Below are 23,775 nucleotides of genomic sequence, written 5' to 3'. Positions count from 1 at the left end.
ACATCGGCTTCCCTGAGTTGGTTTCCTTCTTTTACTTGTTTTTTTTTTTTTTTTTTTTCTTCAGGAGGCACCAGGAACTGAACCAGGGACATTCCATATGGGAAGCAGGTATTTAACCACTTGAGCCAAATCTGCTCCCAGAGTAAAGGTTTTAAAAGGTCTAGCCTGGTCCCCACGTGAACAACTCATCCTTAGATGCTTGGATCCATGTCTAGGGCTGTGTATTCTTTTCTTCTTAATACATTCTTTACTCCCTTGCCTAATCTATGGCGTGTCCTTAAATTCTTTCATGCGACATTAGTGAAGAACCTAGAAGCCCAGAACCCAGAACCTTCCACTAACATTCTTGGTGCTCTAATGGACTCCTTTCTTGCTCTTTAAAATCTTTACCCCAACCTCAACAGCACCCCTAGCTCAGGTCCGTTTTGCCTCTCTCCCTACCCCACTGGCTATCTAACCTGGTTTCTTAAGCTCTCTGAGCCTCAGTTTCCTGATCTGTAAAGTAAGAATCTAGTTCTTACTTTATGAGAGCAGATGTAAGGTTTTCATGAGATCAGGAACATACTGCATTTCCTGTAGCACCTGGCATGCTGCTGCTGTTACTGGGTTTTCATTTGGTATCATACAATCAAATGCTAAGGAACCCTTAGTATATGCGTCAGGTCCTGGGCCAAGAACCTAGTGGTACTATAGTACAAGACACTGTGTTTGGCCTCAAAGAAGTTTAAATCTACTTGGAGAAGAAGAGACATCACCAGCCAATGAAATAGTCCATAAGCACATAATTTGGCACAATTTAAAAAAATGTGTCAAGGTTGTAAACTTTGGTTGGATTGTATGGTGTATGAATAAAAGTGCTTTTTAAAAAATCTGTCAAGATGCTCATTAATCTCTACAAAATTTGCCTCTTAATTTCAGCCTCCCGTTTGCTGCATCTTCAGGTTCAACTGTTTGGCTGGTTAAGCTGGTGAAAGCGGGGCTTGGGCCCATATGGGCCTCACCTGGCTTTTCCACATGCCAAACCAACACAGTCAAGACTTGGGAGAAACCTTCCATCTCCAGGGGGCCAGGGGCTGAGTTCCAGCCCGGTTCTGTGGGGATTGCTGAGCAGGGTGCAATGCAGGAAGGAATGAAGATTGAGTCTCCCCTCTGACTGTGGGGGAAGAGTGTTGTCTTGGGTCCAGCCAGCCCTGGAAGGCTGCTTAGTGGGGGGTGGCATGGAGGCAGGGACGAGGGGCTGCCAAAGGAATTTGTCTGAGGGAAGTGGGAGGAACCACACCTAGGGGTGGGGAGGAGTCGGGAACCCAGGAACTCAGCCGGCGGAGGGGATCAAATTCCTCCAGCGTGAACTCTGAGACAAGAACTTGTCAGCCAGGAGGCGGGAGGAGGGAGGGAACCGGAGGAGCAGACCCTGCCCGTGGCGGGCTCGCTCAGAAAGGCCCGCAGAGCCGCCGGCCGCGCGGGAGCCGCCCCGCAGCGCCCCCGCCGCGCGCCCTGCGCCCCGCTTGCTCTCCTCTTCCAGCGCCCGACGGGAGGGAGACGATGGAGCCTGACGGGACCCACATAAAGCTTGACCCCAGGTGAGTGAGGGCCGGCGGGTCTCCCGACAGGCGCCAGTTTCCACACAGTGGCGGCCCCTGTCGCTCTGGCCGTGCGTCCCCCCCCCCATCCCCCGCCCTGAAATGGTCTGTCTGGCTGTCCCGTAGGCTCTCGGGAATGCTGTGGATTGGGCCCACGTGTGTGTCCTCAGGTCAGCTTTGCCCCTCTGGGCTGGGGGCTGTCCAGAGAATTCCCGGAGGGAGCCTTCCCCAGGCTGCGCGGCCGCGCACAGAGCCCCGCACCAGCTGCCGTCCCGTGCCTGGTGCCAAGAGCCCACAAAGGAGGAGGCCTCCCCCTGGGACCCTACTTTTCCTCCCCAGGCACTCTGGACTGCCGCCCCAATGAGTGTGGAGAAAACTGACTGTGGACTTATTGGGCACCAGAGCCAGACCTGCCCCTCTGTCCCAGCAAGTCCTAAGATGGAAGGCCCTGTAGGGAATGGACAAGCTCCATGATTTTTTTTTACTTTTTATTTTATTTTTTTGACATACCGGGACCAGGGATTGAACCCCAGACCTCCTGTGTGGAAAGCCTGTGCTGAACCAGTGAGCCACAGTGGCTTCCTGGAGACAGTTTTTTTCATTTGTTTGCTTGTGTTATTTTTGGGAGGCACCGGGGACGAAACCCGGGACTCCCATGTGGGAAGCAGGCGCTCAACTGCTTGAGCCTCATCCACTTCCAGAGTCCTTAAGTGTTGGAGTGTTAATAACTGGTGTCCCTTTGCCACCCTATCCCCAAGTCCCCAAAGTCCTGAATGCGGGCCGGTGTCCCTCCAGGTACACAGCTGATCTTCTGGAGTTACTGAAGACCGATTACAACATCTCTTCTGCCTGCTTCTCTCACCCTCCCACTGCAGCCCAGCTCCTGAGAGGTAAGTCAGGGGCACTCTCCAGAGGGAAATGAAAGGAGGAGAGGTACATCCCAGAGGGAATTCAGGACAGCCAAGGGCTGCAGAGGAGAGGTGCCTGGTGCCTGAGGTTGGCTGGCCTGGGGAGCCCTGGGAGGACGGCTGGCCCAGTGTCCACATGGCTGAGGCCCTGGAGCAGAGCAAGGCCTCAAGGAGTCAGTGAGCAAAAGGGGGGACATGGAAACCTGGGCCGAGACAAACCCTGTACACTGGGCCTCCACGTGTCCCAGCCTCAAATTCATTCAAATTTGGGACACTGTAGCCTGGAGCATTTTTTAGACCTCAAGGCCTTTCGGGGTCTAAAACCACCTCTCAGGATGGTTTCCAGATAATCCAAGCCCCGCAGTATCACCTGGGAGGGGTCTGGCCACAACAGCCTTCTTGAGAAAGGGCCCGTATCATTTAGAGGGGCAGTGTTTTTAATTATGTTCTTAAAACTTGGGTGAAGCTCTAAAAATGTTCTTACGTGTCGGCCAACTAGATCTTACTCATGAATTGCTTTTGTTTAAGTTGTCTCCAGTGAAAGGCACAAGATGATGTCTAAAACCTTGACAATCAAATGGCCCTAGAATCTTTATAGGAATGGTGGATAATATGCAAATTTTATTTTGTTTTCCAACTGCATGAGTAAGGACTGCAAAGATGTTAATGAATAGAAATCTGTGTCTCTGTGGTGTCCTTCATGCTTTTCCCAGCCTCCTTCTCCATGTTGTCACTGAGCAGCAAGATGTGGTCAGGGTACATTAAAAGGCATATATGGGCATGTCCGTGGGTTCTGTTCAGCCTCATTTCAGATGCTCTGAACCAGCATGATTGACACCTGCCAGAGTGTCCAGAGATGCCTTGTACCTACTCCATGGTCAGTGTGAGTAGGTGGCTGCTTCATCCAGCTCCAGAAACGTCCTATTTAGAGTGCAGCTGGTGGCACAGTCTTCTCTTACACTAGTGGTTCTCAACAGATGCGATTTCGTCCCCCATGGGGCATTTGGCAACGTCTAGAGATAGATTTGATGACCACAACTGGGAGGGTGCTACTGACATTTGATGGATAGAGGCCAAGGATGCTGCTAAATACCGTACAGTGCACAGGAGAGCTCCCCACAACAAAGAATTATCCGAACCAGAGTGCAAATAGTCCCAAAAGATTGACAGAGCTTGAAAATGGCTCCCACATTGCTTTGCTACCAAATGTGCAAATAGAAATTCCAAAGATGTTAAAAATATTGTCTTGTAGTTGGGTAAGGTAACTTGTTGGAGGTAGAACTGTGAGAGTCTCAGGGTAGGATTTGGGGGATGGAGAGCAGGGAGGTGGACACTCCTGGGGCAAGATGGTGTTAGAATGAACTGATGGGTTCCCCAGACAATGAGTTAGATCTGTCCAGATTCAAGGTTACTAGTGGGGTAGCGGGACACAATTGAGAGGCAGGTGAGGTGGGGCCTGATGGCTCTCAGGTAGAGGAGTTGTACTTTATCCTGCTCACAAGGAGTCATGGGGGTTTTGAGACTGAAAGTGTCTGGATGGAAGTGATTAGTAATCAGGATGGACCACAAGGAAGAAGAACCTTGAGGGATATAAATTAGAGGTTATTGCCCCAGTCCAGAATGAAGGATGAAAGTCTGAGCCAGTATGGGGACGGGGAAAGGAAAGGAAAGGAAAACATAGGCAGTCCAAAGAAAGAGCAGGTAGGATGTGGTAAATATCTAGACATGGTAAGTGAAGGAAAGGGGGCTGCTGACGATGACTCTAAGGGTTTGGGCAACGGTAGTGACACTGTTAGAAAGAGGAGAATCAGGAAGAGGAGCCCACTGGAGGATGTGGCGAAACCCCTTTCTCTCCATTTGTAAACTCTTGTTCCTTAAATTAAATGTTACTTAGGAAAGAGCTATTCTGGAAGAACTATTGACCCTCTCAATAGCCAGGTTTTGTTTTTGTTTTTGTTTTGTTTTGTTTTAAATGCCTGCAATGTGAGTGCAATTGAAAGTCCTACAGGACTTTTTAAATGGGTTGATCCAAACTTTACATGGAAGAGTGAAGAAAAAACAAGGCAATTTCAAAAAGTTTAAAAAGGGGACCTACCCTACCAGAAATTAAGTCATTTTAGTAAGGCCTTAGTAAGTACAGTAAGTACTTAGTACAGTAAGTATAGTAAGTACTTAGTAAGTACAGCAGTGTGATGTAAAGGCAAAGGTACTGATAAACAGAAAAATGGAACTGAGTAGAAGTCTCAGAAATAGAGCTATGTCTACTTGGGAAGTTGTTATATGAAAAAGATGCTGTCTATGCACATCGGTGGGACAGGACACACTATCCAAAGAGTGATGTTGAAAATTGACGGTCCCTAAGGCAAATAAGTAAACATGAAAATAGCCTCAAAGTTGCTTTAATCCAGACAGATTAAGTTCCTAAAGGTAAAAAGCAAGCATTTTTACAAAATAAAATATAGAAGGATATCTTTATGATTGAGAATAGAGAACAGTTTCTTAAATAAAACACAAGAAAGCACAAATGATCATAGAAAAGATGTGACTACATTTAAAAAAACAAAACAAAACGCTTATGTATGTATAACTAAAAGCACTGCAAAAATAAATAAATAAAAGCACCGCAAAGTTAAAAGCCAAACCAAATCCTGGGAGAAGATATTTTCAAGCCTCTAAACAACAAAGGATTAGTGGCAAATATAAGAAAAATTACCCAATAAAAATCAGATAAAATATACAAACAGGCAATTCATAGAAGAAGAAACCCAAATGTCCAATAACTCTACAAAAAGATATTTGACTTCTCTAGTAATCAGAAGAATAGTAGTAACCAATTTCACTACTATATATTAGCAAAAATAGAAAGTCTGATAATCCAAGTACTAATGAATTTGTAGTGAAATGTGCTCATAGACTGCTGATGGGTGTAAACATTGATGTAACCACTTTGGAGAGTAATTAGATACTATCTATGAAACTAAATATTCTTATCTCTTACAACCCAGCGCTATTCAAGATATATATACCTTAGAGGAACTCTCCTGCACATGCCAAGAAGACATGTCCCAATGTTCCAGAATGATTATTGCAGCATTTATATATCATAATGCAAATTTTATTTATTTTTTTAGATTTAAAATTTTTTTTATTTATTTCTCTTCCACCCCTCCCCCCCCGGTTGTGTGCTCTCTGTGTCCATTCGCTGTGTGTTCTTCTGTGACCGCTTCTATCCTTATCAGTGGCACCGGGAATCTGTGTTTCTTTTTGTTGTGTCATCTTGTTGTGTCAGCTCTCCGTGTGTGTCCTGGGCAGGCTGCACTTTCTTTCACGCTGGGTGGCTCTCCTTACGGAGCGCACTCCTTGCGCATGGGGCTCCCCTATGTGGGGACACCCCTGCGTGGCAGGGCACTCCTTGAGCACATCAGCACTGTCCATGGGCCAGCTCCACACGGGTCAAGGAGGCCCTGGGTTTGAACCCTGGACCTTTCATGTAGTAGACGGATGCCCTATCCACTGGGCCAAGCCCGCTTCCCAAATGCAAATTTTAAAAATTACTAAAACAATGAGTAGAAAGCATTTTGCAGGATGATGCCACTTATTTGGATTTTTAAAAAACACAAGGTAATACTATATGTTGTGAAAATATTAAAACATGAATGAGAAAGATATATACCAACTTCAGAATAGTAGTTATCCCAGGGGAGGGAGGAGAAGTCACGAAGGGAAAATTATCCTTGAGGTATATAGTTAAGGGACTTGAAATATTAATACTTTTTTAAAAATTAAAAATAACTTTTAAAACCAAATTGGCAATATCTTAATGAACTAAAATGGGTTCTGGGAATGTTAATGTTTGCTCTAATATTCTTTCTTTATTTTTAGAATATTTTATAATTTAAAAATAATTATAGGTCTTTCTTTCCCATTTCTCAGCAAGCTCTTTTCTTTGCCCCATTTCCCAAATAAATTCTTTTTACTGGCCTAACTGAAAAAAAAAAAAAAAAGCATAAAAAGTAATTTGGGGGAAGTGGCTGTGGCTCAATCAGTTGGGCTCCCGTCTACCATATGGGAGGGCCTGGGTTCGTGTCCCAGGGCCTCCTTGTGAAGGCAGGCTTGCCCGCATGCTGCAGAGAGCTGCTGGCCCAGGCACCGCAGAGTGTCGCTGGCCCGCAAGTGCCACTGAGTGCTGCCCCATCCACAAGTGCCATGGAGAGCCAGCTCAGCAAGGTGACACAACAAAAAGGGAGACAAGCAAAAAGCACAGAGGAGCGTGCAGCAAATGGACAGAGACCAGCAACAAGCAAGTTGCAAGGGGGGAGGAGAGGAAATAAATAAAAATAAAAATAAAGTACAGACACAGAAGAACACACAGTGAGTGAACACAGAGAGCAGACAGCAAGCAAAAAAAAAGCCACAAGTGGGGGGGATTAAAAAAAAAAGGGGGAAGCAGACTTGGCCCAATGAATAGGGCATCCGCCTACCACATGGGAGGTCTGCAGTTCAAACCCTGGGCCTCCCACAGCTCCTGTGTGGAGCTGGCCCATGCGCAGCGCTGATGCATGCAAGGAGTGCCCTGCCATGCAGGGGTGTCCCCTGCGTAGGGGAGCCCCACGCGCAAGGAGTGCGCCTTGTAAGGAGAGTCGCCCAGCGCAAAAGAAAGTGCAACCTGCCCAAGAATGGTGCCACACACATGGAGAGCTGACACAACAAGATGATGCAACAAAAAGAAACACAGATTCCCGGTGCCGCTGATAAGGATAGAAACGGTCACAGTAGAACACACAGCAAATGGACACAGAAAGCAGACAACTGGGGGAAGGGGGAAGAGGAGAGAAACAAATAAATAAATCTTAAAAAAAAAAAGAATCTATAAAAAAAATAATTTGGGAGTGGATGTGGCTCAAGCAGTTGAGTGCCCGCCTCCCACATGGGAGGTCCCAGGTTTGGTTCCTGGTGCCTTCTAAAGAAAAAACAAACAGGACAAGCAGACAAGCAAAAAACAATAAGCAAAAACAATGAGCAAAACCAATGAAACAGATAGGGATCCATATGGACGTGGGGGCCGTAATTTGGACAGACTATGATAAAATGTTACGTGAAAGGAGACAGAATTTTAAATACTATACACACTATGATTGCAGTGGTAGAATATGTATGTACTTTAATCAGGATGTTTTTTAAAAGCTACTTTTTTGTTGAGCACATACTACTATGTGCCACTTGCTGCATGAAGAGCTTTAACAAGAGGATAAGTAACCTGTCTAAGGTCATAGAGCAAGCAGTAAGTGGCACTTTACTTTGAACTCAAGTATTTCTGACTCCCAAAGCCTATGCTTTATTTATTTATTTTTAGAAGGTACCAAGGATTGAATTTTTTAGGAGGATTTTTTGGAGGACCTCATACATGTGAGGCAGGCTCTCGACCACTTAACTATATCCTCTTCCCCAAGACTATGCTCTTAACCTCAGTGGAAGCAACTATGCAAAAATGGACATAATTTTTGGTTAGGAAGTTGAGGTTATGGGTGATATGTTACCCTTTTTTTCAAAATTTTATTTAATGTTCTTATATTGTTTTTATTATTGCAAAAAGTAATCTTTGCTATTCCAGAGACATGGGGGAATTTTCTAATTGCTAAAGTTTTACTAATCCCAAAGAGCACTTCATGAAAACAGAATTCTGTAGAAAAATAAGTTTTAGAAAGTTGTAGTTTATAATCTCTTTTATGATATTCATACTATAAATTAGCAGATTACAGACATTTGTAGACTCTGCTAGGAAGAAAGAAGTATAACTTTGTTTAAGCCATTCCCAAAAATCCTTTGACCACAGAACACTTTGTCCCATGATATCTATTAAGATGCACTATTATGACACCAGAAGTATGAACAACAGAGGAAACAAAAGATAAATTTTATTATATCGACATTAAAAACTTTTGTGCTTTGAAAGAAATTATCAAGAAAGTGAGAAGATAACCTACAGGAGAAAATAGTTGAAAGCCATATGTCAGAAAAGAGCTTAATATCCAGGTTATATATATTTTTTAAACTTTCAGTAACAACTCAACTTAAAAATGGGCAAGTGGGAAGTGGACTTGGCCCAGTGGATAGGGCATCTGCCTACCACATGGGAGGTCCACAGTTCAAACCCCGGGCTTCCTTGACCCGTGTGGAGCAGGCCCATGCGCAGTGCTGATGCACGCAAGGAGTGTCGTGCCACGCAGGGATGTCCCCCGTGTAGGGGAGACCCATGCGCAAGGAGTGCACCTCATAAGGAGAGCTGCCCAGTGCAAAAGAAAGTGCAGCCTGCCCAAGAATGGCGCTGCATACACAGAGAGCTGACACAGCAAGATGACACAACAAAAAGAAACACAGATTCCCATGCTGCTGATAAGGATAGAAGCAGTCACAGAAGAACACACAGCAAATGGACACAGAGAGCAGACAACTGAGGGAGCAGGGGGAAAGGGGAGAGAAATAAATAAAAAATAAATCTTTAAAAAAAAATGGGCAAATGACTTGAATTCACATTTTTCCAAAGAATATATACAAATGGTCTATAAACTCATGAAAAGATGTTCAACATCATTAGTGATTAGGGAAATTGCAAGTCAAAACCACAATGAGATATCACTTCATACCCACAAGGATTGCTATTATTTAAAAAGTGGAAAATAACAAGTACTGGAGAGGATACAGATAAATTGTAACTGTAGTGCATTGTTGAATGTGCAGTAGTGCCGCCATTGTGGAAAGCACTGTGGCTTAGATATATAGGATTACCAGGTGATCCAGCAATACCACTTCTAGGTATATACCCAAAGGGAGCAAAAACAGGGTCTCAAAGAGATATTTATACATGAATGTTTACAGGAGCATTAGTCACAAAAGCCAGAAGGTGGAAATAACCCAAGTGTCCATCAACCAATGAATGAATAAACAAAATGTGGAACATACACACAATGGAATATTATTCAGCCATAAGAAAGAATGAAGTTCTGAGGCATGCTGCAATTCAGAACCTTGAAAACATGCTCAGTGAAATAAGCAAGATACATAGGACAAAAATTATGTGATATCACTGAGATGACTAGAAATAACGAATCTGCAGAGTTAGAAAGCAGATTAGGTAAGCGGATGTGGCTCAAGCAATTGGGCTCCCATCTACCATATAGGAAGTCTAGGGTTTGATTCTCAGGGCCTCCTAGTGAAGGTAAGCTGGCCTGAGCAGAGAGCTGGCCCACTCAGGAGTGCCGGCCCATGTGGAGAGCTGGTGCAGCAAACGACACACAAAAAAAGAGATAGAGGAGAGGTAATAAGAGATGGAGCAGATCAGGGAGCTGAGGTGGTACAAGCAATTGAGCACATCTCTCCTACTCCAGAAGGTTCCAGGATTGGTTCCTGGTGTCACCTACAGAGAAAATAAGCAGACACAGAAGAACACACAGCGAATGGACACAGAGCAGACAGCGAGCGCAATAACAAGGGGGGAAAGGGGAGAAATAATAAATATCTTAAAAAAAAATTAGAGGTTACCAGGGGTGATGGGGAGACAGAGGGAAGGGGGAAGGAGGAGTGTTTACTTTGGGAAAAACTGGTTAGCCCAGAGAAAACAAGGGAGGGGGCAATCTTCTAAGATAAATGTGTTAGATGGAGAGCAGTGGGGTCAGGCTGTAGATGCTAAGGAACTTTCTTTCCCTTTCTTGGCTTTTGCACTGTAGAAGTGGATACAAGGAACTGAAAACAGGAGAAAGAATAATTAGAATACCAAAACCAGCAGTTATGAGAAACTGCAAAGGCAGGTCTATGTTGAACAGTCAGAATATTCCCTTCATCCCCCTTAAAATTTAACCTTTCAGGGTTGCATTTGATAGTTTATATCACTCACATTTCCTTCTTTACACAACATGAGTCAGCGTGTGTAATGATCAGGAATACGGCCTTTGCGTCAGGAACCCCTGGGTTTAAATCCCAGCTCTGCCACTTCCAGGCTGTGTGGCCTTGGGAAGGTGCTTAACTCTCTAAGCCTAAATTTTTTGAAAGAGCCTGTACAGTGGGGATGATAACACGGAATCTCATGAGGTTATTTATTTCATTCAACAAATGAATGAAACAATTTAGAGAGCAGTTACTGTTCCAGGCACTAGAAGATGGAACGCAGAGCAAGACTGACAAAGTCCCCATCTTCGTGGAGCTTACATGACAGTGAGGGAGATAAAAATATAAACACCCTCACTGATGAGTGAGCGGAGGGGACAACATGGTACAGGGTGTCCAGGGAAGGTTGGCTCAGGAGGTGGCATGTGAGCATAGAGCTCAGTGATGCGAAGGAGGCAAGTACACAGGGAGACAAACCTTTGAGGCAGAGCCAGTTATGAGGTCCTGGAGGTGGAAGCAGCTTGTCCTCCTCTTGGGGAGAATGAAGCAGTGCTTGGAAAATCCTAAATCTCAGTAAACAGAGCAGCTGAGCAGTGGTGGCTGAGTTTGAGAAGGGTGTAGGAGAGGAGGACTCAGTGGAGGAGACCTAGGGCTCAGAGGGTAGGAGGGGAGCCAGAGGAGTGTCCCTCTGGGAGTTAAGAAAAGGGAAATTTTCAAGAGGAGGGAGTTGTCAAGGAAGGGGAAGACTGGGAAAGGCTTTGGCTCTGCTGGCTTGTGGAGGGGCAGTTTCCACTCTTGTGGGCAGATGAGGACAGTCGAGTCCGCTAGCAAGCATGGGGAGCTGCGCCCCAAGGGCCACCTTCCGCTTGGCGGGTCTTCTGGATTGGTCACTAGACCTGTGGTCAGAAGGAAAAGGCCCATCTCAGATAAAACAGAGACAGAAAAAGCAGGCCCTGAGATCAGAGCAACCAGGATGAAAGTGATATTTTTGAGAGATTCTTATTAGTCCTGGTTGCCCCTCATGGTGCCACCAGGTGTGACTGACCCAGATAAAAGCAGCACTGTCTTTTCTGTTGCATGGTTTCCGTTCTGTTTTGGTTTCAGCAGTAATAACTTTCTGCCTGAGCTGCCCTCACATTCCCCCATGAACCAAACATGGGGCAGGCTGGCCAGGACCTTCCTCAGACTTTAGCCGCAAAACGATAGGACAGTGAACTGGACCCTGGCAATCTTCTCCCCCTTCTTCCTCTCCTCTCACTAGGTAGGTGTCAAGGAGAGAGCTTGAGGTCTTGGGAGAGATTTAGAGAAATGAGTCCAGGGGCTTAGTCACTTAGAACACAGAACCCTTTGTTTCAAACTAATTGTTACATGCGTGAATCTTGTGTTCAGAAACACATTTTGTGTGACCATATTGATTTTTTCCTTTTAGCAATGGGGAGGCCAGAGGAGCGTCACTAGTGTGTGTCAATGTGTTATCCTCTGACCATCAGTGTTATCAGGGGAGCCTTTAGAATGCCAGTTACTAGGCCCATCCCAGACCTATTGAAGCAGCATCTCTGAGGGTGGGGCCTGGACAGCTGCTTTTTAACAACTTCCCAAATGATTGAAATACACCATAAAGTCTGAGAGCCTATGGCTTACATTTAATGAGGCTAAGCATGATCCCAACAACTTGGAATCTTTATCTGGTTCAATTTCTCTTTTGTTAAAGTACCTTCCTGGTGTCCCAGTTTCATGGTGGAATCAAAGTGAGACAGTTCTAGAGTGTACCATTACGTACATTCTGCTACAATTGCAAGTGTTAATTGGTCTGTCTGCCAGTGCGACACCTAGCACTGGAGGCAGGCAAGTGATTAGGCCCTGCTGACCTTTGAAAATTTTGCTAATTATGTAAAAACTTATTTGGCATAAAAATCCAAAACAAACTAACAGAAAAATGACCTCGGGATTCGCCCTGGTTCAGGTAGGCTCTATCTGGCCTGTAAGCCACGTGTTGGATACTCTAAGAAACAGTCATTCTTCTGTGTGGATTGACGCGGACACCAGGCAGCTCTGGTGATGATTAAGACACTTTGGCTCCACGTGGCGGTGAGGAAGCCCACAGCTTCTCTGCCTGCATCCTGGCCTCCAGCTCACTGAGTCTGCCCTCTCCTTCACTCCAGCCTCGGGCCCTGTGGAAACTGCCCTCACAGGCATCATGACCATGCTTGCCCTGGGCTCGGTCGCCATCTTCCTGGAGGATGCTGTCTACCTGTACAAGAACACCCGTTGTCCCATCAAGAGGAGGACCCTGCTCTGGAGTAGCTCTGCACCCACGGTAAGGGCCCTGTAGCTGCCCTTTGGTAGGGACTGGAGAGGAGGCAGGGACCATTTTGAGGATTCCTCTGAACTCAACAGTTCGAGTCGGGCGTGGTTGCTTGCATCACTGAGCTCTGTGCCCACATGCCACCTCCTGAGCCAACCTTCCCTGGACACCCTGTACCATGTTGTCCCCTCTGCTCACTCATCAGTGAGGGTGTTTATATTTTTATCTCCCTCACTGTCATGTAAGCTCCACGAAGATGGGGACTTTGTCAGTCTTGCTCTGCGTTCCATCTTCTAGTGCCTGGAACAGTAACTGCTCTCCAAATTGTTTCATTCATTTGTTGAATGAAATAAATAAATAAATAACCTCATGAGATTCTGTGTTATCATCCCCACTGTACAGGCTCTTTCAAAAAACTAGGCTTAGAGAGTTAAGCGCCTTCCCAAGGCCACACAGCCTGGAAGTGGCAGAGCTGGGATTTAAACCCAGGGGTTCCTGATGCAAAGACCATATTCCTGATCATTACACCTTGGGAGAAGGGAGGGAGATTTGTAATCTCATATCCAGTTGCAATTAGGACCCCAAGTTTGGAAGGTCAACTGGCAGCTGGATGGAGTGTTCTCGTTCTAAGAGCCTGCAGGGACTGCTGGAGAACCTGCTAAGAGCCTGCAGCGGTTGTTGGAGAACCTGCTCTGCCCACCAGCTGCCCCATTCACTACTCCCCACACCACAGTATTGCTGTTAAAAACAAACCACCTTCCCAGAAAGGGAGGCAGTGGTTCTTCAAAGTGTAGGAGGGAAAGAATTTCCCCCCACAGTGTCGCACTCAGCTTTACTCTTAAGATATAGGCACTCACACAAGCATTACTTAAGTCTTTGCTTTGTTCTTAGTCCATAAAACTGGGCTTCTGTTAATGAGCTCTGGGTCTGTTTAGGGTGGAGAGTGGAGCCCTTGAGGTCCTTTCCTGCTGGCTGACATCCTCCTGGAGCATCTCTGTCCATCAGAGATGTTTTAATAACATGGGACACTGAACAGGAAGCAGCTGGTTCTTGATCCATGTACTCTGAAGGATTTCACCTACTCCCACCAGGGCTATAGGGTGTCTTTTCAAGAGCCTGACTCAAGGCGACTTGCTGTCTCTAACTCAGACATAAAAGGAACTCATAGCAGAACTTTAAAAACATTTCATTTTTATTTATTTTTTAAAAATTATTAAAAAGATTTATTGATTTATTTCTCTCCCCTCCCCCCCACCGCCCCCCAGTTGTGTGCTCTCTGTGTCCATTCGCTGTGTGTTCTTCTGTGATCGCTTCTATCCTTATCAGCGGCACCGGGAATCTGTGTTTCTTTTTGCTGCATCGTCTTGCTGTGTCAGGTCTCCGTGTGTGCAAGGCCATTCTTGGGCAGGCTGCACTTTTGTCACATGGGGTGGCTGTCCTTGCAGGGCACACACCTTGTGAAAGGGGCCCTCCTACATGGGGGACACCCCTGCGTGGCAGGGCACTCCTTGCGCGCATCAGCACTGCACATGGGCCAGCTCCACACGGGTCAAGGAGGCCCGGGGTTTGAACCGCGGACCTCCCATGTGGTAGGCGGACACCCTGTCCATTGGGCCAAGTCTGCTTCCCTTTAAAAACATTTTAAAATAAATTTATTTAATTCATTTTTTGGTTTTTTTCTTTTTCCCCCAGCTGACAATTTTAAGTAATGGTGCCTCAAATGTTTAGGTTTTGTGTCCCTGAACCCTTGCCACAGAAGTTTCGACAGGGTGAGCACAGTCTTCCTCCCTGCCCTGACCAGTTTCTTGCTACTGTCTAAACAGGTAGTGTCTGTGTTCTGCTGCTTTGGTCTCTGGATCCCTCGGTCCCTCGTGCTCGTAGAAATGGCCATCACCTCGTAAGTGTCTTGCCCAACCCCCAGCTGTGCGCTGGGTATCCTTCTGGGGTCCTTTTCTGCACCCCACACACCCTGGACTCCCAATTGGTATTTATTTCTATACCTATCCCTTCCATAAATTCATGCCAGCCAATTGATCACAAATCTAGCCCTTCCCAGCTTCTGCTCATTGGGGTTCTGTTAGGGAATGCCTTATTTGGGCACATTCCTCAGTCACCTTTTTGTTTTGTTCCCACATCATGAAATTGCCTCCCTCTCAGTACCCTGGACCTTATCCTCTCTCTCACTCCTCTTGGTTTACACATTCAGAATGCCCAGTCCCTACCTCCTTCCCCTCAGTAAAACTTGCCTTTCTCTATTCCTTTTGCTGTCCAACTCTCTTTGGCAGCCAAGTGGAGTCCCCTTTACCGGCCCCACCTCCCCCTCTACATACCCCCAGTCCTACTTCTCCCCACTCCAGGTTTTATGCAGTATGCTTTTACCTGTTGATGCGGGTCATGGTGGAAGGTTTTGGTGGGAAGGAGGCAGTAATGAGGACACTGAAAGACACCCCAATGAGGATCCACACAGGCCCCTGCTGCTGCTGTTGTCCCTGTTGTCCCCCACTTATGCTTACCAGGTAAGGCAAGAGGGAAAGGCATCCTTGAGGAACTGGGCTTGTAAGGAACAAAGCCAATGATGAAAGGGTGGGCACCCCATATAGTTAGGACCCTTCCCCTGAATTTCTGCCTTGATTAGGAAAGGACATATATGGGCACCCAACCACAAGGAAAGAGGGGAGCAGAGGATGGAGACCTCTGAAGTTCCCATCACTTAAGCTCATTGCCCTCTGCAAACCTTAGTCACATAGAGCAGACTGGACTCTGAGCCATTTACTTACCCCTTCTGCCCACTTTGATTAATGAGATTGGGGTCAACACTCTGATAGTTCTAGCTCAAAGGCCATACAATGGCTTGGGGGTGAGGCACAGGCAAGGAGGAGGAGTCCCAATGAGCTCAACATTCTGGTGTCCCCGTGTTCCCATCCATTTAACCGTTTTAACAGCTGTGATGGCAGCCAAACCTCAGCCCAGGGGCCCAAAGAGAGAGCTGAAAGGTCTGGGTGGTTTGTGGGTCTATGTTCCTAACCTTCTTCCCTGCTCAGGAAGAAGCTTCAGCTGCTGATGTTGGGCCCATTCCAGTATGCCTTCCTCAAGATAACGTTGGTCCTGGTGGGCCTGTTTTTCATCCCTGATGGCATCTATGACCCAGCAGATGTAAGCCAGGAGCAAGGGGCAGCAATGTCCAAGACTCATTTTAGTACCTTTGAGTTCTAGAAGTAATAGCTGGGGCCAACATTCCTTATACAGGGCCCAGGGACAGGTAGACATAGAATAGCAGAAGCTCAGAAGCACAGGTGGGGAGGAGACTGGAAGAGGCCAAGATTTGGGGGCTTATCTATTCCCTTTCCCATCATGGCAGAGAAGTGAAGAGGAGGAAGGGCTTGCCTCACTAACTATTTTCTGGGCTGTCACCAGATTTCTGAGGTGAGCACAGCTCTATGGATCAACACTTTCCTTGGTGTGTCCACCCTGTTGGCCCTCTGGACCCTGGCCATCATTTTCCGTCAAGCCAAGCAGCATCTGGGTGAACAAAACATAGGAGCCAAATTTGTTCTGTTTCAGGTAACTAACTACACCCTGGGTGAAAATGGATGGTTAATAATGGCATTACAATGACTGGGGTTGGGAAATGAGACTAATAAAGGCTAAAAATGGATCTAGGACTCTTCTTAAGCCTCAGGTTTTCAATAAGCTTTAGAAAATTACTCCCTGCCTGCCCTTTCCCATAGTTCCATGCACTATAAAACTTAAAAAAATTATTCTACCTTTGCTTTTTCCTTTTCTGTTTACCCATTATTTCATAAAACCCTATAATCTATCACCACCAGTAGCATCACTATTATCACAGCTACACCACATACCAGGCACTTTTTACACATTACACTTAAAATTTCACAATAATCCTAGGAGTCATTATTTTGTCTGCTTTACAAATGAGGGAACTGAGACTCAGAGATGTTATAGGGCTGCTTGAAGGCACAGGGGGTAGGGGCTAGAATGTAAACCCAGATCTAACTCCCAAACCCATGTCCCTTCACATCACACTGCCTCTTCATCTTCACAGATTTTCTGAAAATTCTCTCAAAGGCACTTATTATTTTTACTTTCTACACTTTCCATTCTCTAAGCCCAAAAATGACCTTTCCATCAAAGACAATGACTTCCAACCAAACCTCATTTTCCTTCTACCTCCGTTTCTCCTGTCTCTGTGCTGGGTTCTTCTCTTATTCTCAAGGCAAAATTATTGATTTATACTTAATAAAGCTATTTCTCATATATGCTCACTTGATCTAAGAAGTTGTCTCCCAAATGTGAATTTCCAGGTATATAATAGGTGATCTTGCAAGGGCTACAGGAAGAGAGACGTGGAGAGCAATTCCTGAAATGGAATCAGGGACTGAAAGGGAAGAAAGGATCTGGGCCCCAGAAGCACTCAGAGTCAGGCCCAAAGGGTAAAAAGCATGTGATTGCTGAGGCTGCCCACGATTACTACGAGGAAGTCTAGACAAGCAGAGTCTGCCTTGAAGAGGCTAATGCTGCAGGACAGTATACTCAAGGAAAACAGTACTAAGATGCATAATACCCCTGGGGCCTCTGGACAGAGATTTTTTAAAGGGCACTTTAATGGGTAATTGTCCATGATTCTAAGAGCAGGGATTTCAGGTACTTAACCTAGATGGAATTATGCTTCTCTAATCATCCACCTTTTCCATTCATTTAAGTGCTCAGTCATGGCTGAGGTAGGGAAATAAAAATAAATCCCGTATCGGTTCTTATTGTTTCTTGTCAGAAACTCCAATAGATGAAATATTAAATAAGACAATGTTGTAATTTGACACAATTAAAAATCCATAATTTTTTAATCAAGTGTGAGTCTTGACCCTGTGTGTAATTGCACAGATTTAAAGGTCAGCCAAATCTCCACAGTGAAAAGGACAAGGCACAGCAACTGGATGGTCTTACCCCACCTTCATCTCTTTTTTTCTGTTCTGCAGGCACTTCTCATCCTGACTGCCCTGCAGCCCTCCATCTTCTCAGTCTTGGCCAGTAGTGGGCATATTGCTTGTTCACCTCCCTTTTCCTCTAAAATCAGATCTCAAGGTGAGCACACAGGAGTTCCCATCCCATTCTGGGGTGAGCGGGATGGGGGCAGGATCAGGGAAGAATTTAGATGAGAGGTTGGGCCATCTGACTTGCTCACAATATTCAGAAAATATGAGAAATCTGAGCTGATGCTTAAAAGGAAACTATGACTCCATCTCTCTGATCAGATAGTCTGGGCAGCTGTAAACCCATAGCTTGAGACCAGCCTGGATGGCCATTCCAGGAAGTCAGGGGTTCAAGCCTCAACTGCTGGGAGAGAAATGGTTGTGGTTAGGAAAGGGAAGGTCATCAAGATAAAATACACATAAGTGGGCTTAGCCTCAGATCTCAGAAGATGGAGGGTTGAGATCTAGTTCCGGCTCTACCACTAATATGCTGTTTTGACAATTTCTATCTCTAGGTTTGGGGATGAATTAGAGAAATATTGTTCAACTCATTTGCCAGGGCTGCTGGTGGGGTGCCACTTCCATAACATAGCATAACCCATATTTCATCCCACGTTGCAGTGATGAACTGCCACCTCCTCATAGTGGAGACTTTTCTGATGACGGTGCTGACACGGATGTACTACCGGAGGAAAGACGATAAGGTTGGGTATGAACCTTTTCCTTCTCCAGACCTGGAGTTGAACCACAAAGGCTGAAGTGGATGGCATGGACAATGGAAGAGACACTGTCCTCATTAAAAGAACACAAGATTTCTTCACAGTCCTACACTGTGACCAACTGGAAAAGTATTCCTATTATAAGAACAAGCTTGCAGATTACATTTGACTAAGAGATGAAAGTAAATTATTCAGTTGGATAAAATTGTTTTGGATCTTGCTCGGGGAAGGCATTTTAAGCTTTGTAATAAACACCAAAATTGTGCATATTACATTGCCTCTGTGGGTGCCACCATTAGCCCTTAAAATTTGTATATGGAAAGGCCACATTGAATTTTCCCAAAGCAAGTAAAAGGAAGAATATATAGTAGCATCTGGTTTAAGAACAGGAATAGAACTCGGCCAGGCAAAATAGTACAAACCCCAACACTTGAAAGCAGGCTTCTGGACAAGAGCTGGAAAGGTGTTCTTGCTCTTACAGATGTGTCTTTAGGGTCCTGATGACATTAGGCCTGGGCAGTCTGAAATCAGACTCCCTTCGCCTTTTTGAGTCCTTTGTGCCAAGCTGAAAAAGGAGTCCCATAATATGGTCATGGAGCTTGATTTTGAGAAGAGAAATTAGGATGCTAAACAAAGGAATTGGGAATACAGGTAAAAGCCCCAAACACATAAAACGTATCACACACAGGTATGCCAGGTCAAAAATTCAAAAATACAGGAAACGTTGGGTAAAATCACTTTGCCTTTATTTGGCTAAATGAAAAAAGCCAAAATAACTGAACAAATTAATAACACTCAGATAGGAAAATGATATGCTGAACACCAATTGAGGAAAACTTTTCTGTGGACTTGGGCTTTGATGATGAGGCTAACATTCATGCCAAAGCCAGCATTTCTTTCCAAGACTTTTTTTGTTTCCTTTTCAGGATCATCATTACCAAACAATCTCATAAATCAAGTCTTTGGGTTCCAAATAGTCAGTGCCTCCTGAAGAAAGGTGGAAAGGTCCACTTTGAACCTAAAGGAACACAACCTGAGTCATCCTAACCTAGCAGTTAAAGTTAAATGTGGTGCTTTTGTTTTCTACCCCAATCTGAGTATTAACATAAAACTTTGGCAACAGAAATCTTTTTTTTCTTTTTAAGAAAATTAACATTTAATTGTAAAATCCCAAGAACATGTTCTACTTATTTATTTGGAAAAATAGAAGGTAGGGACCATTCTTTATCCCATGACAATCTATTCTATGAGAGAAAACAAAAACAATCATTGTTATGACTTTGAAAAATATAACCTTTAAAAATACTTATATTGATAAGCTTAAAAAAAATACCATTAGTTAAAAACATTGTTAAGGGATTTTTTTTTCTACCTGTGTTATTGTTTCAACTCCCGGTGATAGGTATGCTGACAAAATTTAGATGCTATGGCTGTTATGGAATGGAATTTAAGCAGCAAAATATAATTGATTTGGAAAGATTTTAGATAAGGGATCTGGAATAGGATTAAAAGCCACTAAGCTCCAGAAAACTTATCCACAGCAAAGATAATGCAGAAATAGAGTAACAAAAGCTCTGTGCAGAACCACTGTGGAATGAATATCCAGAGACTGCCTGACCCCCTGTCTGGTCACAAGTAAAATAAAAAATGTAACCCAGGTGCTGCCTAAGAAGTTATCAATGATGGAAAAGGTAAACTTCTCATACTTTTTCTCCTCTGTAGGAGTTTCAAACTCCACTCATCCCTAATATTCTTACCCAAGCATCGCAAAAGTGATGATCTTTGGCTCTAGCTATGAGAAGCAACTACAGCCGTACAAATGATCCATTTCTATCCTTTAAAGTTTCAACTTCTATTCTTCAGTGCTCCTGAGTAGAGACTATGAAGTGAACTTTCTGCTTGGTGTCAACCACAATGTAACTGATGAAATGGCACAGCCTCAGCACCAGCTACAGGGCTTCTGTCTCCAGCCTCCTATCTTGCATCTCAGAGCACTGAGACCAACCAACTTTTAAAGTTCTCCCATCTTTGCCATACTTGGCCCATTCTGGCTGTTTTCTTGCATATAGGACTCAAGGAAGTAGCGCCATAGCTGTTAAATATTTGAGGATTTACGGATCACAGGTGTGGCTGTGGTATACAATCTTCAAACCTTATTTAATTAGGCACAAATGATCAAATAATGCATCATTCCAACAGCTTCCTCCATCCACTCACCCTTGACCAGCACCTAGGATCACATTTATCTCAAGGTACTTAATATGGTTTAATCTCTGTGGCTGCCATAAAAGTTTTGCCTTCAGTCAAAATTATTTGAAAATTTACTAGTGTTAGGAGACTGAAGCAGTAGTGGCACACCAAAAGGGGTGTGGGAATCTTCCAAGACCGTGTGCACAGGTTGGCCCTAGCAGTCCCACAGATGATCAGCCTAAAGGTCATATTCCAGGGATAAGAAATGCCAAAAGAAGCCCACTGAAAGTGGAGAGGAGGAAGGCCCAAATGATTGGCACCCAGAAAATATAGCTGAGAGGAGTGACTGCAGGGAGGAAAACCACACTCTGGGCATGTCCCTTTTCAAATACTTTTGGGTAATATGTGTTGTGAGGGAAGGACCACCGGAGTAAAGAAGCCAGAAAGAAACAGGCAGAATTCCCAAAGAGGGAAGCCTGATGCAGAAAAGTTAAAACGTGATCATATGAGCTGGGTAGTATCAGAAAACATTAACTTCACTTGTTTCAAAGAAAGAATCCCAAGTCAAAGCCTGTGTGAACCAAATTTGACAGTAAAAAATAGGACTTTAGGAGAAGAACTGGAAGTGAAGTTTTCATAGGCCATAGGGACAATAAGAGGTTTCCCCCTCTGTTCCTTTACTTTGCCTTGCTCTGCTTCTCTAGGTGATCTGAGTTTTAAGAACCCAGGTAGTTCTGCTATGCAGGCAGGCAATAATTCCAGCCTCTGACCCCCAGGCAGAAGAGCCAGTTTCACCAGAAAGTGTTCAGGAAGGGACCATGGGAACCTCTGAACCCTAGCAAATGGGAAAGAAAAAGATAAAATGTGAGTTTCTTAACTGGAAACATTAACACTAAAACCCAGAGAAGGTGTGTTTATGAGTGATAGTGGGGCCTAGAATAACCAATTTTTTCCTGAACCTAGATACAGGATTACTGGCGGTTAATGATCTGCCAGGTCATGTAGCTGAGGAGATAGGATGCTGGAGGTTTAAAAATGAGCTCATGCTCAAAAGCACAGTGTTAAATGTCAGCATTCTTTGATGTAAAATTTAAGTGGTGAGTCCCCTGGGTCACTTAACAGGAGAGGTGACTATAACCACCAGGCACATGGGAGAAAATAAAAGAAAGTGAAGCTACCACACTTTTGTAATGTGAACCCATGCTTTGTGGCTTGCTGGGGGGCTGGGGAGGGAAGTTCTTTCCAGCTGCAGATCTCAGAGGAAAAGAAACACTCTATGGAGCACTGGTTCCAGTCAAGAACATTCTTAAGAGGGGTAGAGGTCAAGATAAGCCTCTTCTTGCATTAGAAAGGGAGGTGCTTCCTTATGCTTTTGCCTCTATGTTTTGTGCAAACCTCTCTGCATATTCAATATGGCTCTAAGCAACATGGATTAATACACCATGTTCAAATTGCCGATATTTGCAAATTATTCTTTGTAAAAAGCTAGGTAATACCATTGAAATAGGAGTGGCAGGCCAGGGACTTCCTCCCAGGAGGAAATTAATCTAAACTGTTTTGTATAGGACTGAGCATGGTCTCCCCCGCTTCAATCACAGCAACCCTAAGAAGTACTCTTTTTTTTTTTTTAAAGGTAAACTGTAGGAAAAAGATTGCCAAGTGTTCTTAAATAACTGGATAACAGTTTTCTGAGAAGAGGAGCAGAGCAGGAAAACCATAGTTGATGCCATGTAGTCTGGTACAATCCCCGTCAGTGTCTTCATGGATCCCACTGGGTCCAACAAGAAACTCCTCAGGTAGTAAGAAAAGTTAGGCTCAGATCTCCTTCTTCCCACAGTGGCATGTGTGCCAGCAGTCCATTTAGGGGATTTCTGACTGAATTACTCAGCTTTTTTTTTCCTTCAGGAAACCAAACTTATAATATATCCCAATTCACCCATCAGCATGGCTCACTGCTTGAAGGACTTGGCAAGTCAGTCTGCTTTAAAACAGAAGGCAAACACGATAGTGTGAAGAAAAGGCCTCTGGGTAATTTCACCACTTCCTTCTGCCCACTCCTCAGGGGCAAAATATTAGTTCTACTTACTCCATTTGAAAGACTAATTTTTAAAAAATTAATAAAAATGATAATTTCCCTGTCAAGATCACATGAACACAAAGAATAAAGCAAAGTCCTTGGAGAGAGTAGATGGATGCAGAACAGGTTTCTAAGGTGTAGTCAGCCTCTTCCTTGGTGTGGGCAATGGATGCCTCTTGGAGGATAGGCTGTTTGGTTTCCCCATCCCAGGTTCTCTTGTCCCAAAACTCTTTCCTTTGTAGCTGTCCTTGGGTTTAGTGTTGGGATCACAATTTGGAATTCAACAGAGAGCCTCTGAAGGTGACGGGACAAAGAGAGGGGAAGGGGAGAAGGGATGGCAAATTAGTCCTCTTCATCCTCACTGATATCATAGGCTGCAGCCTTGTGCCTGGAGAGGTTTGCTGGAGAGGTGGGTGGGGAGGTCTTGCCAGAGAAGGGCCATCGGAAAGAGGGGGAGGGGGAACGTTCACGAGTAGGGCTGCTGCTGGGACTCTGCTTTGGACTGATGGCCTGCAGCATCCGGCCTTTTCCCTCTTTCAGCATATGTTTCTGAAGAGACCAAAAGGAAGAGTTAGAAGAAACCTATGAATCCTACTAAGTCACCATTGGAGGATATGAAATTTCAAGTTATCCTAACTTCCCTTTGTAATGTTAAAAGTGGCCCAGTAAGTCAGAAGAGGGGCATAGCTATAATGCTAAGCAATTTCCTCCCTAAAGTAGTCTATGCTTCACTACTTATTTAATTTAATAAGGGTTCTCACCTGCTATCAGTAGTCACCAAATCTTGACTTCTATGTCAAAGGAATTGTCAGAAGACTATTTAGTCTAATCCAGGCTCCAGGCAAAAACAAAGGAACTAACTCAGATAAAAGTGTACATATCCCAGTTTTAAAGTTCTCTGAAAAGGAAATTCTGTGTTCTCCCTGAATAATCTATCCTAGTATTCAAACAGTCTCACGGTTTGATCCTTCCTGATATATAATCTATAGCTCACTTGCTGAATAGCTATACATTTACTCTGCAATAGGCTTGAAAAGACTATTTCTCAAGCACAGAATTCCCACCTTAGCCAGGGATTCTGAAGCACCTGTTGGTAGTGGAGAGAGCTTTCTTTTTACTATTCTTTA

General features: G+C 44.6%; 2 protein-coding genes across 5 annotated transcripts in view; one reads left to right on the top strand and one right to left on the bottom strand.

The window, feature by feature from the left end:
• The first annotated feature begins 1,391 nt into the window (after positions 1-1,391).
• Positions 1,392-18,653, top strand: SLC51A (solute carrier family 51 member A). The gene is made up of 9 exons (XM_004465859.5): positions 1,392-1,580; positions 2,376-2,470; positions 12,532-12,686; positions 14,498-14,571; positions 15,032-15,190; positions 15,716-15,827; positions 16,089-16,235; positions 17,669-17,774; positions 18,284-18,653. The coding sequence occupies exons 1-9, from the start codon at positions 1,543-1,545 to the stop codon at positions 18,418-18,420; spliced, it is 1,023 nt and encodes a 340-aa protein (XP_004465916.1). The 5' UTR covers positions 1,392-1,542; the 3' UTR covers positions 18,421-18,653.
• Positions 18,654-19,105: 452 nt separating this feature from the next.
• Positions 19,106-23,775, bottom strand: part of PCYT1A (phosphate cytidylyltransferase 1A, choline) — a 54,557-nt gene continuing 49,887 nt past the window's right edge. For all 4 annotated transcript variants that reach the window (XM_023590983.2, XM_004465857.5, XM_004465858.5 and 1 more), the window contains one exon: positions 19,106-23,197. In XM_023590983.2, coding sequence (XP_023446751.1) covers positions 22,991-23,197 — 207 coding nt within the window. In that variant the 3' untranslated portion in view covers positions 19,106-22,990. The remainder of the gene's footprint in view (positions 23,198-23,775) is intronic.

The sequence above is a fragment of the Dasypus novemcinctus genome, chromosome 4 (genome assembly GCF_030445035.2).
Source record: "Dasypus novemcinctus isolate mDasNov1 chromosome 4, mDasNov1.1.hap2, whole genome shotgun sequence".
NCBI lineage: Eukaryota > Metazoa > Chordata > Mammalia > Cingulata > Dasypodidae > Dasypus > Dasypus novemcinctus.
This window is presented reverse-complemented; position numbering and strand designations above follow the sequence as displayed.